Source organism: Hibiscus syriacus, unplaced genomic scaffold (assembly GCF_006381635.1).
Source record: "Hibiscus syriacus cultivar Baekdansim isolate YM2019G1 unplaced genomic scaffold, ASM638163v2 tig00111372_pilon, whole genome shotgun sequence".
NCBI lineage: Eukaryota > Viridiplantae > Streptophyta > Magnoliopsida > Malvales > Malvaceae > Hibiscus > Hibiscus syriacus.
Window position 1 is genome coordinate 31,569 of NW_024063072.1, and position 15,198 is coordinate 46,766.

The window sequence follows — 15,198 nt, forward strand, 5'->3', positions numbered from 1 at the left end:
AGGGTAAGTGACGTCCTCGTACTTTAAAAAAAATCAATGTGCCTTTGTCATTTTTTTCCACCTAATGTGACTTTTAAACTTAGAAAACAAATTAATGTGGCCATTTGACCGACGATTTTCGTCGTTGACCGTTACGGTGTTAACGTGACATTGCACAATACTGATGTGGCGATCCACAATGGTTGGTGACATGGCAGATGATTTTTTTAAGAAAAATATTTTAGATTTTAAAATTTAAATTTAAACTATACAAATATAGAAAAAAAAAGGAATATAAAATACTAAAAATAAAAATTAAATTACTAAAAAATTTAAATATATATATTTAAAAAAATTTAAAATTACAAATTACCAAGGAAATATGATACTTACTTTTAAAAAAATTATAATACTTAAATTATTTTTAAATTTCAACCTTTAAGTTAAATTAATAAATTAAAATACATATAAATGTTTATTTTTTTAAATTATAATAATAATGTCAAGTAAATTAGTATTCAATCAATAATTAAATAAAATGACTCAAAAAATAATTTGATATTAACCTTATGTTTTTAATTGTTTTATGTCGTTTTATACAAATTCTTTCATTTCTTTCTTCACAATCTTTAAACATTTTATACCCTTTGTACCTTCAATTTTTGCAAATTATTCATAATCCAAACTATCCAACTTTTCAAAGGAATCAAATTTTGTATTTGTATAGTTTAAATTTAAAATTTAAATCTAAAATCAATTTTTTCTGAACAAATCAAATAAACTCTCGAACTCGACCAAAAAAACCAATTTGACCCTCGAACTCGACCAAAAAAACCAATTTAGCCCATTTATCACATCATCTTCCACGTCACTAGTCACTGTGGACTATCACGTCAGTATCGTGAAGTGACACGTCAGCACCGTAACGGTCGACGACGAAAACCGTTAGTTGAAAGATCATATTAGGTTTATTTTCTAAGTTTGAGAACCACGTTTGGATGCAAAAAAATCGCGGGCCACGTTGGTTTTTCTTTAAAATTACGGTACCTCTCATACCCTTTTGCTTGATATTAAAAAGAAAAAATTAAAAAAAATTCCACGATCTCCTAGATGATGTAAACAAAGGAAAATCAAGAAATCTATTAATGTTCATTTTCAACTTTCATATAGTTTAGGGGGTTATTATTGAGTTAACTCTATATCCAATAATATAGTTAGTAATTTAAAAGAATCATAATAAAAAGGAAGTTTTTATGTGATCATACCAACAGGGTGGGTGTGAAAGATTAGGGATAGAGGTAAAACTTTATGTTAGGTGGTGAAATTTTAAAATTTTAAAGAGATAAAACGTATAAGATTTTAAGAGATTAAAAATAAATTATCAATAAAAATAAAATATCTAAAATACATAATAATTTAAAATCTTCAAGAGACCACTGTATATTTATTATAAAAAAATTCATAACTTTATTTTATTATAAATCTAATAATGGTTAAAAAAAAATTTCTTATCAATGAATATATCCATTTATTTGTGAATGCACCCGAGATTGAATTAGTGGTCCACCCGTACATCTGATAACATTGTAGACAATAAATATGATCCATCTGATTGAAAATTTTCTTCAGCATTAACTGAGATTTATCTTATTCGTACAATGATGTCCAAGTTAATTGGCAAACTTTTAATTTAAAAAGGGATGATTATAAAATATATATTATTAATAATTTATAATCGTAGCTGTTTAAATCTGAAATCTTTATAATTTATTTTAAATTATTAATAATATATATTTTATAATCGTAGCTGTTTAAATCTGAAACCTTTAAAATAACACTATCTTTAGTTGTTAAGACTGCTTGATGAGTTGTTTCTTACGACAAACTTGGGTTACATTGTGAACAATAAAAAATAATTATGTTTATATGACAATGATCTTGCCCTTTTTCTTCCTCGTAGTATTTTCCACGTGTTAAATTAATATTTTTGTTACCGCATTACAGTTTTCATGAGTTTTGTAAGCAATAACTGGTGAGTAAATTGTGCATCAACTTCTTCTTCGTTTACGTGTATGAGGTATCCTTTGTTCCAAGTGTAAAAAGAAGCGATGGTTTAGGAGGAAAGTGGAACAAGTTTTTGAGTTGAAAAACTGATATTTTCTATGCTATTTTCCCCATACTGCATGGTTTTTCCAACCAAAAATATCAAAACCAGAAAATTAGTAAAAAGTCCAAAAAGCTAAAAAGGAAGAATCGATTGAAAGCAAATCAAGCTCGACAGAAATCGAGAGAGGAGAGACACAGCAGAGACGACAAGCAAGACAAAGATCTGTTCCGTAGGAAAAGCCACTGGGGAACGACAGGGTCCCCCCTTTTCTTTCTTGTTCCTTTGATGAACCTTCTTTCTTCTTCGTTCAGGTACCATTATGTGTTTTTTGAAAGCATTTGCGTGGCCATTGGAGAACATTTACGTGATCTTAAATGGCCTGTGATTATATAATTAAAGGTTTCATTGATTTTGATATGATGATTTTCTTCAGGGTTTCTTTTTTCAACCAAGCAAATACCGGAAGGGGTGGCGGTGGTTCTTGGTTGGAAGTTCCTGCCAAGTTAGTGCAAAATGGTTTCGTCCCCTGAGAGTTCTCCGTCTATATCTTCATCAAATTCCACACAAGATAGCTCAAACCCACCTTCATCATCGAATTCCACAGATGATAACTCACCATCATCATCACCGCCAGCACCAGATAGCTCACCACCACCACCAACACCCAAAAGCTCATCACCGCCGCCGCCGCCGCCCAAAATATCAACACCACCACCGCCGTCACCGAAATCCTCTCCACCTCCACCAAAACAAGCATTACCCAGGCCACCGGCATCTAATAGTAAAAATCATACTAACAGTTCTCCTCGATTCCACCCTCCTCCGCCTCCTCCATTATTTCCTCCTCCTCCTCCTCCACCTGTTAAAAGTGGTACCGACAACTCTTCCTCAACTCCTACCAAAAGTGGCAGTGGTAGTTCCACGTCTAACGATCCAACGACGGAGAGTGGGTCGAATGAGAACTCGGAAACAAATCTCATTGTGGGTTTAGCTATGGCGGCAGGAGCATTTCTATTTATTTTTGTCATCGTTTTAGTAGTATGCTGGCAGAGAAAGAAGAGGAAAAGAAATCCCCGAATGCAGTACTATGGTGAACCTAAAGGTGATTATTTAGAAAAAATAGACAAATCTGCATGATTCTTTTATCTATCTCCTGTGAATCTTGAGAATGCATTTGATATCAAAATTATGATTTTAAGGAACTGATAAAGTTTGCATGGCTCATGAGTTATTATGCAGCCGGTGGCGATGATCCGTATTATAAAGCCACGATGCAACGCCTATGGGGAGAACATGGTGCCAAAGCAACCCAACAACATGGCAGTGTTGTTTCTACTGGTGCATGGGGTTCAGCTCCAGCTGCTGTTGGTGGAGGATGGCGTTCACCATCCCCAATCCCACCACAAATGGCGAGCGGCGAACTAAGCTCCCTGTCAGCCGCACCACCGCATAGTCATTTGGAACCTCCATCACCAACTATGACTCTTGGAATAAATACTGGAACTTTCACTTATGATGAGCTTTCAGCTGCTACTGGCGGATTTTCCCAGGCCAATCTGCTCGGCCAAGGTGGGTTCGGGTTCGTGCACAAAGGTGTGTTACCAAGTGGAAAAGAGATTGCAGTCAAGAGTTTAAAAACTGGTAGTGGGCAAGGCGAAAGAGAATTCCAGGCCGAAGTCGAAATAATCAGTCGCGTCCATCATCGATACCTCGTGTCCCTAGTCGGATACTGCATTGCAAAACAACAACGGATGTTGGTGTATGAGTTTCTTCCAAATAACACCTTGGAATACCACCTCCATAGTAATTCTATTTTGCATGATGATTCATTCATTATCTTTCAAGCTAATGCATCTTCGTTAAAAGCTAACCCCGCCCCACAAAAATTGCAGGAAATGACCGTCCGGTTATGGATTTTTCGACTAGACTTCGCATTGCATTAGGTTCTGCTAAAGGGCTTGCTTATCTTCATGAAGATTGTATGGATTCTAAAGTCTCCCTCTTATCTTTATTGTTTACCATTCAATCTTTCTCTAATGCTTTTAATTTCTTTTTCTGTTTGAAATTTATACATACAGGCCATCCTCGCATTATTCATCGTGATATTAAATCAGCTAATATTCTACTTGACCACAACTTTGAAGCCAAGGTATACCATCTCTTAAAATTTAACCACTGTTTTAATACAAATGGACTTGTGTATAGGTGAGTAAAATTCGACCTAATTTGAAAATTTGAATTTTTTATTTAGCCTGACTCGACTCAATTTTATAAATTTGAGTCGATTTGATTTTTTTTAATTTGAATCTATTTATAAAATAGAACTCAAATAACTCAAAATTTTTAGTAACTAGTGGAATAATTTTCAAGTTCGAGTTGAGTCCCTCAACTCAACATACTATATCACATATAAACCAAAAAATTGAATCAAATAGTACGATAACATTATAAATATTTATAATTAAATTTAAATAGAAATATGAACAACTCGACTCGACTCTATTTGAATTTTATAAACCTGACTCGACTCGAAAAAGTTTCAAATAAATTCAACTCTACTAACTTGAAATTTTTGACTCCACCCGCTTAAATACTCAACCCTAATCACACGTTTGCATTCTTTTTATTATGCAGGTGGCTGATTTTGGATTGGCTAAGCTGTCTGAAGATAACCACACCCATGTCTCAACTCGTGTGATGGGAACATTTGGGTAACAGTAAATAACTGTAAAATATTTGAGAAATTTGACATCAAACGGCTTATCAAGTTATCATACACGTTCTTCTTCTTATATAGGTACCTAGCTCCTGAATATGCATCAAGCGGCAAGCTGACAGAGAAATCCGATGTTTATTCATTTGGGGTTATGCTGTTAGAACTCATAACCGGAAAGCAACCTTTGGATCCAACTAATGCAATGGACGACAGCTTAGTAGATTGGGTATGTAAATTTGATGCATCAGTTGCCAAAATCATACAGAAATGGTGTGTTATTGTTGGTGTTGTTCTCTCTGAAACAGGCTCGACCACACTTGACCCGGGGACTGGAGGACGGCGACCTCAGTCCGCTGGCGGATCCACGTTTGGAGAATAACTACAACCATGAAGAAATGAAACGCATGGCGGCCTGCACTGCAGCCAGCATTAGACATTCAGCTCGAAAGCGCCCCAAAATGAGTCAGGTTTTTCCAATGATCCCCAAAACTTCCCTTCTTTCTCTTGTTAATTTATACTTTGGTTTCGGATTTGCGAGTTCGAATCAAATTATTATAATGAATGTATTGTGGGAAGCAGATCGTGCGTACCCTGGAAGGAAACTCTTCATTGGATGACCTGAATGAGGGAACAAAGCCAGGACATAGCACAGTGTATACGTTTGGAACAACAGATTACAGTAGAAGCACATACGAAGCAGACATGAAGAAGTTCAGAGAATTAGCGTTCGCAAGCCAGGATATGAGTGAGGACTGAGAACAAACCTTATTAACCTTCTCCTTTAGATTAATAACATAGTTGGTTGGCTCAAATAATATTTCCAGCTCGGTTTAAATTAATTAGGGACCCTTGCTTGTTTATCAAGTGTTTTTCTCCTTTTTTGTATTCAAGACTATAAATGAAATCAGTTTTCAGGTGATATTCCGGAGTAGTATAATAAAAATGGCTCCCCAAGAATTTCTCACTAAATTTCAAATTCCAATCAAATTCTCGAACAATTTAAGGTTATTTATGTATAAGTTAAATTAAAATCCCTTGAAATTTTATAATTGTTCAGTTGTTGAATTCCCAATATAACATTTTAATTTTGCATTCGATGACATAAAATCTTTCGTCCATCCTTATCCCGATCCATTCCAATATTTGATTATATTTCATTTGCATTAAATCAGATTCAGACTTTTCCAATCCAATATGAGTTTTTTAGTCAACAAAATAGAGAGATAATCCAATATATATAGATAGAGGCCTTATGGTAATTATCCCTACATGTAGAGAGAGGACATTATAATAATTATTTTAGTCAAGCCAAAGATTTTTTATCATAAACTCGGATCCACCAGACCCTGACTCTCTCCTTAATAAACATACCTCGATTTGTCCTGGATCCAAATTAAAAAGCATATAAAAATCTCGTCGAATTTTAATATTTTAACTATCTATAATAGTATTGGTAAGAAATTTTGTAACAACCCGAATTTGTGAGTTAACATTCGAGCATTCACCCTAAAATTATTGAATAGGTTAATTATAATATAAAGATTTCACGGGTCGAGTTTGAATCCAATCGGATAATGAATTGGTCTAATTGGGGATAAAAAGGTGATTTTTGAATTTAGGGTGAAAGGAGAAGGACCGAAAGTATAATTTTTCCATTGAAGAAAAATATGGCTAATCTTAAGGTGGCGTTTGGTTTGATGGAATCCCTTCGAATTGGTGGGAATTAGAGTCCAATTCCACCAATTTCCCATGTTTGGTTCAAGTTTTTCAAGAGAATTGGAATCCCTGATGGAATTCAATTATATCAAATGAGGGAAAGTGAATTCTATCCAAAAATTGATGGAATTCAATTCCCTTCTTGGAGGGAATTGAAATTTGACCATACTACCATCATCAATCATTTGATAACTTATTCATATATTGAATAAAAATATTTTTTTATTATTTCGGGTCGGGTTTCTAATTCATATATTCGGGTCGGGTGAAACTTTATTTTGGTCGGGTCGGATCGGGTTTTTTTAAGTGTGATATTCGGGTCGGGTTCGGGTTTAGGGTGAAAAAAACCGGTCTGATCCGAAAATATATATATAATTCAGGTCGGGTCGGATTAAGTCACTGTTTTTATTAAATAAAAATAATTTTTTATTATTTCGGGTCGGGTTGGATTTCTAATTCATATATTAGAGTCGGGTCGGATGAAACTTTATTTTATTCGGGTCGGGTCGGGTTTTTTAAGTGTGATATTCGGGTCGGTTCGGGTTTAGGGTGAAGAAAATCGGACCGACCCGAAAATATATATAATTTGGGTCGGGTCGGATTAAGTCACTGTTTTTATTAAATAAAAATATTTTTTTATTATTTCGGGTCGGGTCGGGTTTTTTAAGTGTGATATTAGAGTCGAGTCGGGTCGGGTTTTTTTAAGTGTGATATTCAGGTCGGGTTCGAGTTTAGGGTGAAAAAAATCAGACCGACCCGAAAAAAATATATAATTTTACCTTATATATTTAGGAATAATTACAATAATACCCCTCTATATATAATTTTTTTTCAATTAAGTTAATATTTTTATTGAATAAAAATAATTTTTTTATTATTTTGAGTCGTGTCGGGTCGAGTTTCTAATTCATATATTGAATAAAAATAGTTTTTGGTATATTTTTTGGTAACTAATTAACATACTCCGATTAGAATGTATTGAAATATTGTTCTATCTTTTGGTAACTTATTAACATATTGTAATTGCGATGATTTTAACTTATAATGTTTATTAGCATGATTTTTATAATTTATTGGAATGAATAATCAATCAATAAAATGAAAATTTAATTTTTTTAATTTTTTATAATATATATTACTACATGTAAGTTGTAAAATAAACTAAAATAAAGCAAAAAAACAAGAAGGACAATTCTATCATTTTACATTACTGAAATCAAATTCATCTGACATGTCTGCGAACCAAACAAAATATGGAATTCGATTCCAATTCCATTTCCTGCCAACCAAACAGAATATGGAATTGGATTCCAATTCCTATATATTCTAATTCCTTCACAGATTCCAATTCCCTCATAATTAATATATGTATTGTGGGAAGCAAATCGTTATTCTATTCCCACGGCTTTCTCCTTCGTATCCATGGTTTTCAGAACCGGACCGGTCAGCGAACCGGTTGTGCTACCAGTTCACTGGTTCAATCGGTCGAACCGGTCAGACCGATTATAAGAACCGGACGACATCATAATTATTTAAAAAATTAAATAAAAATACCACAAATATTTAATAAAAAAATTATGTTGAACCGGTTCACGGTCCAGTCCGGTTCGAGCGGTTCAAAGTCGGTTCGAACGGTTCCTTGTGGTTCACTAGAACCGGTTCAACCGGGTTAGAATGGACCGGACCAGGCAGTGATTCCTAGTTAAACCGGCTAGTCCGGTCCGGTTTTCAAAACACTGTTCATATCTCTCTCATTTTCTTCTTCCTCTCTCCCTCAACTTAAGTAAGACCAAGAACAACGCTTTAACATTTCTCTTTCTTTTTCATTTGAAATTCTAAGATAAGAACCGTAATGTTGAAACATTTTAATATTTCGATATAACAAATTAAGTTAAATGGATTTTAAGATTTTCCAAATGATTTTCTAAAGTATATTCGATATAACTATTCGAATATCAAAACATTACTCCAAATATTTCAAAAATCATTTTTAATCCTTACTTAAGTGTAAAATTAAGTTTTAATCATAAAACAATTTCAAAATAATTTTACAAAGTATTTCGAACCAATTCAAAGCCAAAAATTACAGATTGCTCAGAGGGAACCGATTCCCCCCCATAGGAGGAACCGATTCCCCCCTGAATGGTTTGGCTCCGAGATTTCCAGAATGCTCGGAGGGAACCGATTCCCCCATAGGAGGAACCGATTCCCCCCTAAACATTTTTGTTCCGAGAATTCCAGTATGCTCGGAGGGAACCGATTCCCCCTGTTCAACGGTCGAAATATTTGAATTTTACACTTAGGAAACCGATTCCCTATGAGAGGGAACCGATTCCCCCCACGCTCCAAGCTGTTTTATTAAATGTTTTCACACTAAAACGGCTATAATATCTTCTCTAATCATCCCCAACGTTCAGAAGTGATCCAAGGTGTATTTAAGCAAGCTTAGAAGCCATTGATCAACAACAAGAAACATCAAGCAACTAGAATCAAGAGAGAATCAAAGAGAAAGCATCAAACCTCAAGTTTGAGCATTTCAAGCCCATTTTCATTCAATATTCATTTTGCTTTCAAGAACACTTTTTGTGCTCAATTGTATTCATCTTTGAGTGTTCTTTTCTTTGTTCTAGAATTGTGCAAACATCTTACCTTGTGAGGTTTTCTTGTAAGTTTGCAAATTTGTAATCTTCTCTTTGAGAAAAGAGTGTTCTCAAGAGTTGGGGTATACTCTTGAGGGAATTGTAAGGTTATCTCTTTGGCCTCAAAAGAAAGAACAAATTAGTGAATTTGTTGGAAAATCCTTAGTGTGGATAGCTAAGGTAGTGGACGTAGACTTTGTTTGAGAAAGTCGAACCACTGTAAATCGCTGTGCAATTATTTTCAATTTTCTGCAAAAGCTTCCACAAAATTTTTATTGCCAATTCACCCCCCTCTTGGCCAATTTCGTCATTCGATTAACTCAACACGTAATTTTTAGATCACGGACTTCAAAATAAGCACACTATCTTCTTCACTAATGGTCATGGATTCATTTAAGGTTTGAGAGGGTTTAAGTTTCAAGAGTTTCCTCCCATGATCCCATCCATATTTCAAGAAATTCAAAGAATTGTTTAGCATGTTATGAGAATTATTTTAAAGCTTAAATTATTTGATGATTTTAGTTTAATAAAAGAGAGGTGCAAGACCTCCAAGAATAAATGCAAGGAGAAACTAGCTTTTGATTGAACTAAAACGGTTTAGAAGTACTTGTAATTTGAGATAACACCTTCTTGTTAGGAAATAAACCGAGTACAAGTAATTTCTTATAACCAGATTAGTGAAAATGTGAAATAAAAGCGGAAAAATAATACCCGAAATTGATAACGGAGTTCTACCAATTTTGCTTACGTCTCCGGACTGCTGCAGATCTTTTACTAAGAGAGAAAATTTACAGTTGTTTATAAAACACTCACTACTCACAAGAAAGCTCTCTAGTATTGGGAGAAATAAATGATTTTTGGGATGGATTTGAAGCTAAATGAGCTAGGGTATTTATAGTTGAAACTTAAGGACTTAATCATGTAAATACCCTAAAGTCTAGTGACTAATTATGATTATCCCATTACAATATTTCAACAAACATCTACCAAATTTTGAAAAAATCTTTTTCAAAGAAACATTTACCAAACTTTGAAAACCATTTTTTCAAAGTTGGTTGCCAAACTTTGAACCTTTTAATTTGGTGCATTGCTTGACTTTCAACAACCTCCCACTTGAAGACTGATTTTAATCTGTCTTCACACCTCGATCAATACAGCAACATTTATGGACTTGTTACTCCAGCATGCCAACTTAAGTTGAACACAACTTCAGTTTCTCCGTGGTCACCGTCTTTGTCAACATGTCTGCCGAATTTTGAGCTCTACTAATCTTTTCAAGCTTCAAAATCCAATCTTCCAGAAGAGACCGGATAAAATGATATCTCAATTGTATGTGCTTCGTCCTGGAATGAAAAGACGGATTCTTTGCTAGATGTATAACACTTTGACTGTCGCAATACAAGACATTGTTTTCTTGTTTCTTGCCTAACTCTTCCAAGAAACTTTGGAGCCAAACCATCTCCTTGCTGGCTTCCGTAACAGCGACATATTCTGCTTCAGTTGTGGAGAGAGCAACTATCTTCTGTAGTTGAGAAACCCAACTCACCGCGGTTCCTCCTAGAGTATAGACATACCCTGTAGTGCTCCTTCTGATGTCAACATTTCCAGCTAAGTCAGCATCTACATAGTCTGCCAGTATCGTATCTCCACCTTTGAAACAAAGTGCTTTGTTTGTGGTACCCCGCAGATATCTGAGGATTCATTTGACTGCTTCCCAGTGTACATTGCCTGGATTATTCATGTACATGCTAACAGCTCCCACTGCTTGAGCAATATCTGGTCTGGTACAAACCATGACATACATCAAACTTCCAATTACTGAGGCATACGACACCTTCACCATGTGTGCACGTTCTTCCTCCGTCTTTGGTGACTGTTCTTTGGAGAGTCTGAAATAAACACCTAAAGGTGTACTTACTGGTTTAGCATCTTGCATGTTGAACCTGGAGAGTACTTTGTTGATGTACTCAGCCTGTGATAATATCAAAGTCCCCGACTTTGTGTCTCTCTTGATCCTCATTCCTCCGTCTTCTGTTAATGATGATGTAGGTATTGTACAAGCAAATGACGTTAGACATGACGTTGGAGAATCATCATCAAAGGAAGAAACAAAAGATGAGGAAACTCATGATCCCCTCGAGAATCCAACCATTGAAGAAAGGGAAGTATCTTTTCCAAGAGAGTACAACTATGTCAAGGATGGTGAAATTATAAGTGATCCATCAAAAGGGGTAACTACTCGATCTTCTCTTAGAAATATCTGTAATTATGTTGCATTTATTTCATGCATAGAGCCTAAGAACATCAAATAAGCATTAAAAGATGAACATTGGATTATGGCTATGCAAGAAGAATTAAATCAATTTGAGAGAAGTAAAGTATGGACATTAGTTGAAAGGCCTAGTAATAAATCTACTATAGGTACTAGATGGGTTTTTAGAAATAAACTTGATGAAAGTGGTAATATAGTGAGAAACAAGGCTAGACTTGTTGCTCAAGGGTATACTCAAGAAGAGGGCATAGACTACGATGAAACATACGCTCCCGTAGCTAGGATGGAAGCAATTAGAATGTTATTGGCATTTGCATGTTTCAATGAATTTAAATTATATCAAATGGATGTTAAAAGTGCATTTTTAAATGGTTTTATAAAAGAAGAAGTGTACGTGGAACAACCTCCAGGTTTTGAAGATTCAAATTTTCCGGATCATGTTTTAAAATTGACAAAAGCTCTTTATGGTTTAAAACAAGCTCCTAGAGCTTGGTATGAAAGATTGTCAAATTTTTTAATTGAAAAAGGTTTTTTAAAAGGAAAGGTTGACACTACATTGTTTTTAAAGAGAAAAGGTAAAGATTTATTAGTAGTTCAAATTTATGTTGATGATATAATATTTGGTTCTACTAATGATGTTCTTTGTCAAGAATTTTCTAAGCTAATGCAAAGTGAGTTTGAGATGAGCATGATGGGGGAGCTCTCATTTTTCTTGGGACTCCAAATCAAGCAAAGAAAAGATGGAATCTTCATTAATCAAGCTAAGTACGTCAAAGATATGCTCAAGAAATTTGGACTGGAAAATGGGAAACCTCATAACACTCCAATGAGCTCTTCAACAAAGCTTGACTTAGATGAAGGAGGTAAATGTGTGGATGTTAATTATAGATCCATGATTGGCTCATTGCTTTATCTGACCGCAAGTAGACCGGACATTATGTTTAGTGTTTGCTTATGTGCTAGATTTCAATCATGTCCTAAGGAATCACATTTACTAGCTGTTAAGAGAATCTTTAGATACCTTAAGGACACTCCTAGTTTAGGACTTTGGTATCCTAGAGACTCTAGCTTTAGCTTGCATGCTTTTTCTGATGCGGATTATGGAGGATGCAAATTAGATAGGAAAAGCACCTCCGGTACTTGTCAATTCCTTGGAAATATGTTGATTTCTTGGTTTTCAAAGAAACAAAATTGTGTTGCATTATCTACCACTGAAGCGGAATACATTTCAGCCGGTAGTTGCTGTGCACAAGTTTTATGGATGAAACAACAACTTTTTGATTATGGAATTGAAGTAGGTACCATTCCTATCAAGTGTGACAATACTAGTGCTATTTGTCTCACTAAAAATCCCATCCAACACTCTAGAACTAAGCACATTGAAATAAGACATCACTTCATTAGAGACCATGTCACTAAGGAAGATGTAGTTCTAGAATTTGTTGATACTTTGCACCAATTAGCGGATATCTTTACAAAACCCTTAGACAAGGAAAGATTTTGGACACTTAGGAGAGAATTAGGTTTGACCAACCTATCTTCACTTAGTGTTTAAAATAATTTTAGCACTTTTAATAAATCTTGAAAAATGCTTATAATAATTTTTGATTGCATTCTTGCTATTAGTTAGGGGGAGTTTGTGATTCTTAGTGAAAATTAATTTTATGTTCAAAAATCGATTAAAGATTAATTTAATTGTTTGAACGTAATTAATTTTTGATATATGAGTTGCCAATACCACTAGAAAAGATTAATTTAGCATTTTGTGCTTAAAAAAATCGGATTTTAGCATTTTGGTGCAGAGGGAATCGATCCCCCCTGAGGGAACCGATTCCCCCTTTGAAGGGGAACTGATTCCCCCCACAGGGGAATCGATACCCCCTGGGGTTCTGCTAAAATCGGGCAGAACAACCCCAAACTCTCAAAAACCCTCTTCCTCTCTCTTCGCCGTTTCTCCCCTCTAAATCTCTCAAATCTCCATCTTTGCCTCAAATCAACAGTATTAATCGGAATTTGCTTCATAAATCATCTTCTAAACCTGTTGGAATCATTAAAATCGTGCAAACAACATCTAAATCCCCTCAATCTTCATCTTTCAAGGTAAAGTTTTCTAAACTCTTTATTTCATTATTTTTGAACATAGGATTAGTTTCAATTAGTTCTAGGTTGAAATAGTGATCGGGCATTGATTATTTAGTGATTAGAAATTAGATGTTACAACTAATTTCATCAAAAACACAAGAATTTTTCAATTTTTTTTAAATTTTCGAAATAATAATAAAAATGTTATTTTTCAAATTATTGTGTTTTGATTAAATTATGTTGTTGTTATGAAAAACTATACATATATTGTTTCTCAAAACCATATTTTTCAAAAGTTTTTCAAAAACTTTGCCCATTAGGATTGATTCAGAGAATCTTGAAATATTGAGGACTCATTTGAGTTTTGGGATTAATTGAATTGCATACACTTGTTTTAAAATTACAGGTTATTATATCTATTCCGATTTCCTTCACCATGTCAAATCCTAAACGTCCTAGGTCTTCATCTAGTCATTCTAGTCGTCAACCAAATCCACCTCCAAATCCTCCTTCTATTCCAATTTCTAATCCCAATCCCACTGATCCTAACTTGACTATCCAAAATTCGTGTTTCAATCATCCTGGGTCTAGAAATCACCGATATTGGTATTATCAATATTTCGATTCTTACAAAATCCGGGAAGAACGTATTCCTTCTCGTCAAGCTATGTTAGCTATCGATTTTAAATATCTTCCCATTTTACAAGAATGGAAATTTGATAAACTATTTGATCTTGAACCCATCGTTTACCATCAACTTGTTCGTATATTCTACTCTAATGCCGTATGTGTTAAAAACCAAGCTGAAACCGAAACCATAGGAATTCGTTCCTACCTCCTAGGAAAATTTTTATATATTGACCCGGCATATATAGCCAATACATTTGGATTAGATAATGATGGTATTTCGAATGAAAAACAAATTTTAGGTTCTCGTTATAAAAGAAGAGATAGTGCGAGTGTCTTAGACCTACATGAGCGTTTTCTTCATCTAATGATTTCTTGGTGGTTTCGACCATCCGGAGGTCGTTATTCTACTCTTAGAGCTTTGGATCTTTGGTGGTTACATTGTTTCGAAAACCGTATTAAAATTAACCTACCTCAGATTATTTTTGCTGAAATTGTTGAAACCGTAAATCTTGTTCCTAACAAGAAACACTGTTCATCTCTAGTTTACGGTTGCTTTTTGAGTAATCTGTTTTCCAAAGCTGGGCTTAGAGTCGGTCTAGATGCCGTTTTTCCTCTTAAGAAACAAATAAATCTTATTTCCTTAACGAGAGCGGGATGGGTAAAGGACAAAGAAACCGGTGAATGGGTTCGTTCTTCTACTCCGGGAGCTAGTTCTTCACAAGCTCCACCCGAGGCTGACGAAGATCCCGAGTTTGAACAATTAATGAGGGATATTGATGAAGCTGAAGAAGAACCTGAACAACCCGAAGAGCAGCCCGAGGAGCAAACACAACAAACGCATCAAATGCCTCCATATTTTCAATCCTTTATGGAGACATTCGATTTCCGATACGCTACCATGGACTCGCGCTTTTCCTCTATAGAGTCTCATTTATCCACAATGGGAGCTCAACAATTAGAGATTCTTTGGGAGATGCGTGCAAACAATGAATCAACCAACGCTCGTATCAATGAACTCACACACGAGATGGCCGCTATGCGAGCCCGTTTTCCTCCT

General features: G+C 34.9%; 1 protein-coding gene across 1 annotated transcript; it reads left to right on the forward strand.

Moving 5' to 3' along the window:
- The first annotated feature begins 2,599 nt into the window (after positions 1 to 2,599).
- Positions 2,600 to 5,558, forward strand: LOC120159746 (proline-rich receptor-like protein kinase PERK4). The gene is made up of 8 exons (XM_039170312.1): positions 2,600 to 3,188; positions 3,326 to 3,889; positions 3,979 to 4,065; positions 4,165 to 4,235; positions 4,721 to 4,797; positions 4,884 to 5,028; positions 5,108 to 5,269; positions 5,382 to 5,558. The coding sequence occupies exons 1-8, from the start codon at positions 2,600 to 2,602 to the stop codon at positions 5,556 to 5,558; spliced, it is 1,872 nt and encodes a 623-aa protein (XP_039026243.1).
- Positions 5,559 to 15,198: the final 9,640 nt, after the last annotated feature.